This window comes from Myotis brandtii, unplaced genomic scaffold, assembly GCF_000412655.1.
Source record: "Myotis brandtii unplaced genomic scaffold, ASM41265v1 scaffold100, whole genome shotgun sequence".
NCBI classification, from domain to species: domain Eukaryota; kingdom Metazoa; phylum Chordata; class Mammalia; order Chiroptera; family Vespertilionidae; genus Myotis; species Myotis brandtii.
Genome location: NW_005353326.1, coordinates 357,145 through 360,677, shown reverse-complemented (window position 1 = coordinate 360,677; position 3,533 = coordinate 357,145). Strand labels below are relative to the sequence as shown.

General features: G+C 49.0%; 1 protein-coding gene and 1 pseudogene across 3 annotated transcripts in view; both read right to left on the bottom strand.

The window, feature by feature from the left end:
• Positions 1 to 3,533, bottom strand: part of LOC102263543 (zinc finger protein 496) — a 73,876-nt gene that overhangs the window by 14,111 nt on the left and 56,232 nt on the right. For all 3 annotated transcript variants that reach the window (XR_001360903.1, XR_001360902.1, XM_005853175.2), the window contains exon 6: positions 315 to 447. Coding sequence is in view for 1 of the 3 variants with exons in the window: in XM_005853175.2 (XP_005853237.2) it covers positions 315 to 447 (133 nt within the window). In the remaining 2 variants the exon portion in view is untranslated. The remainder of the gene's footprint in view (positions 1 to 314; positions 448 to 3,533) is intronic.
• Positions 1,268 to 3,533, bottom strand: part of LOC102263244 — a 3,479-nt pseudogene continuing 1,213 nt past the window's right edge.

Sequence of the window (3,533 nt, the reverse complement as noted above, 5' to 3'; positions counted from 1 at the left end):
CATACTAGTGGGGGAGCTATGGGCTTGGGGCAGCTGTTGGCCCATGAGATAGAAAGCCAGAACTTCAGAGGCCATAGGATCAAAATGATAGAAGAAAAGTGGGTGCACAGGAACCTGTTATGTTTGGTTTCGAATGCAAAACAGCCAGTAAGCCTAATTTACATGTGATAGTGGCAGGTGAGGATGCCTCTACTAAGTGCCCCCAGTGTCGTTGTGTGCAGGTGACCTCATGGCAGGGATGGAGGGTGGTCGGCAAATTCAGATGTGGGCCCCCAGCTCCCTGGTCTCAGGAGAGGGTTGGAAGGGCGTCTTACTTGGAGGCAGCGAAACCCCACAGTCCTCTCCAATGATGAATTCCCCGTAGAAGCCAGTCTGGGCAGGGTCTAGAAGGGACCAGTCCTCTTCCGAGAAACAGAAGATCATGTCCTCGAAAGGAGAAACCCGTTTCTGAAACCACAGAACAACAGGGATGCCTCAGTCCAAGGACAAGCTAGGGAAGGGTCGCTGCAAACAAGGGAAAGAGCTGGGGCTGAGGGCACACACCTCCACTGTGTGTGCACGGGAGAGAGCAGAAAGCTGCTCTCCAGCCCTCACCTGGGATCCACCTCCTTCCTATCTGGTTTGGCCGAATGCAAACCATGGTGACTCTCTAGTGGCCAAGGTTGTGGGCAGGGCACACAGTCCCAGGCAGCTAATGAAGACCGAGACACCACCAGGCTCAGCCCAGCAAATGCCACGCCATTTCTAGAGTTTATTTTGCACATATGCAGTGTTAGGTCTGGATCAGCCTAGTCACAGCAGCATTGATAATCACAGATAATACTATATTATCAATACATTTTGATCATAGATAATAAAGACTGAAGATGCTGTTTATAGCAGAGAAGAATGTTCCCACTGATGGGCTCTCTGCCCAACACCAGAGCATGGATGAACTCCAGGACAGTCTGGCAGGTTCAAGCAAACTCCCATTAGGAGCGAGGGTCCTCTCTGCATGACCAGAAAGCCCTCCAAGCTGTGTGTCACATGATCTAGACTACTCAACGCACAAAATGTCCAGAAGTCTGGATCACCAGCAGCTTAGCAGTGGGACCTGGGGTAAGGCTCGGCTGGGAGACTTCGCTTAAACTTGAATCACAGACCATGGTAATATGTCAAATTAATATTAATTTAATTAATTAAAAAATCTTTCTATGGAGAGTTTTTTCTTTATTGAGAAACTTAAGACTTGGATACATCAAATAAAACCAATTTCTGGGGGGGGGGGCGGGGAGAGGAGGATCAAAACTCACAACAGGGGGGAAAAAAAGTTAACACTGCCTGAGCTGTAGCAGAACCCAGAGAATACATTCTTTTAACTAAAAAATTCTAGGTGCTTCATAATTGACCTTTTGGTACTAAACGACCTATTAAATTTGCAATTTGTGGTTCTTAGTGTTGAGGTCCATAGGACAAGCTAGGAAGTCTTCAAACCTTGAGCTGAATTTCATGACGGGTTATTTAGCTTCTGAACCGTTTTTTCCTTGCCTAAGAGGTAGCAGCAGCAACAGTGCCCACCTGGGCAGCTTCTTTCTTGGCATGATAAGCCTGTAGAACCGCCACAGCTTCATCCACCTCAGAGCAGAGAGACTTGGGGGACTCCAGGATGTGCAGCAGCTCAGAATTGTCGATCATTCCCGTAATCTTTCCAGCCAGGTTCGAATGCATGGTTTGGATGAGAATGAACAAACGTTCGCCCAGCATCTGCTTCTGTTCCTGGGGGGGTGGGGGGGTGGTGCTGCGGCCAACATGGAGGCAGTCAGGGGCTCCTGCCCCTGCACATGGACCACAGGCTGAGGTGCCTGCAGAGGTGGTATGGCAGGGTGAGGGCTGCAGACATTGGAGGCATACTTGTAAGGTGCAACAGCCCGAGGAGCAGCTGCAGCCACAGCGGTGCAAGGTGCTAAGTTCTGCACAGCTGTGGGAACACCTCCAGACCGGCAGCTGTCAGTCAGCCCTTGCTGGGTGGCACCAGCCCCACCAAAGTCCATAGCCAAACGGTCTGGGCACTCAGACCCGACTCTCTGAGCAGTAGTAGGGAGGCCACGAGAGGCCGGATCATTACCAGTTGGAGCCAGATGGCGAAGAGTTGGACGAGGCTCAGACTGGTGTACAGCACTTGGCATTCCTTGGAAGCCTTGCTGCCAGCATGGATTAGGTCACATCTGTGCTAACTGGTTAGGTATGTAATATGGAGGCCTTCTCTGAGCCTGTGGAACTGCTGGCACAAAGTAGCCACCAGCTGCAGGTTGGAACTGATTTAAGATGGCATTGGCAGGGAGTGCTCTCATTCCGGCCACCCTCCGCATATACAGTGGCTTGGAACCCATGATGCATCCATTCATCACAGTGACTGCTTTGGTGGCCTCTTCAGGAGATGAGAAGCAAACAAAGCCAAACCCTTTGCTTCTCCCATCCTCCAGCATTACCTTAGAGCTGGTGATGGATCCGAAAGGAGAAAACTTTCCATAACTTCTCATCGGCAATGGTGTTATCCAAGTTCTTAATGTAGAGATTCACCCCTGATATCGACTAATTCTCTCTTGCTTCAGCTGTTCAAATTTCTGTTTTAACTTGGCCTGCCATTCCACTTTTTTCTGTGCACAGCCTACAAAAATGACTTTCCCACTGATTTCTTTTCCATTCATCTCTTCACAGCCATATTGGCATCCTCGTGTGTGTATGTTTTTTAAATATATTTTTATTGACTTCAGAGAGGAAGGGGAGAGAAACATTAATGATGAAAAAGAATCATTGATCAGCTGCCTCCTGCGCCCACTGGGGATTGAGCCTGCAACCTGAGCATGTGCCCTTTACCGGAATCAAACCTGGACCCTTTAGTCCGTAGGCTCACACTCTATCCACTGAGCCAAACCAGCTAGAGCTATCCTCATGTTTTTTAACTCACAAAGCCAAAGTCTTTGGATTTCCCATCACCTTGACACTTAAGGTCTTACCAAACTGGCTGAACAGCTCTTTCAGAATCATCCACCTCTTCCCCTAATATGATATACATATTAGTCAACTCCTTGGCTTTGGCCCTCAAGTTCGGCTTCCCATTCTTTTTGAGACTTGAATCTGCCCACAAACACTTTGTGGTCATTGAGGAACATGCCGTTCCTCTTCTCGATGGCCTTGTCTGCAGCCTCTTGGGTCTCGAAGTGAACGAAAACATAACCCTTAGAGCTGTTCTTGTCACACACCACCTTGCAGGTCAGAATGTTCCCCAAAGCAGAAAAAGTATCATAAAGTGCCTTGCTATCTATAGATTTTTCCAGGTTCTTGATGAAGACGTTTCCCACACCAGCTTTTCTCAAAGAGGGATCCCTTTGAGATCACATGATTCGGATTGGCTTTCCCTTAATCACATCAAAGCTCACAGTATCCAAGGCCCGCTCAGCGCCAGCCAGCTGCTGGAAGTTGGCGAAGGCATAACTCAGCGAGCAGCAGGTGATCTCATTGCGGCAGACCCGGGTGGAAGCACAGGCCCCACA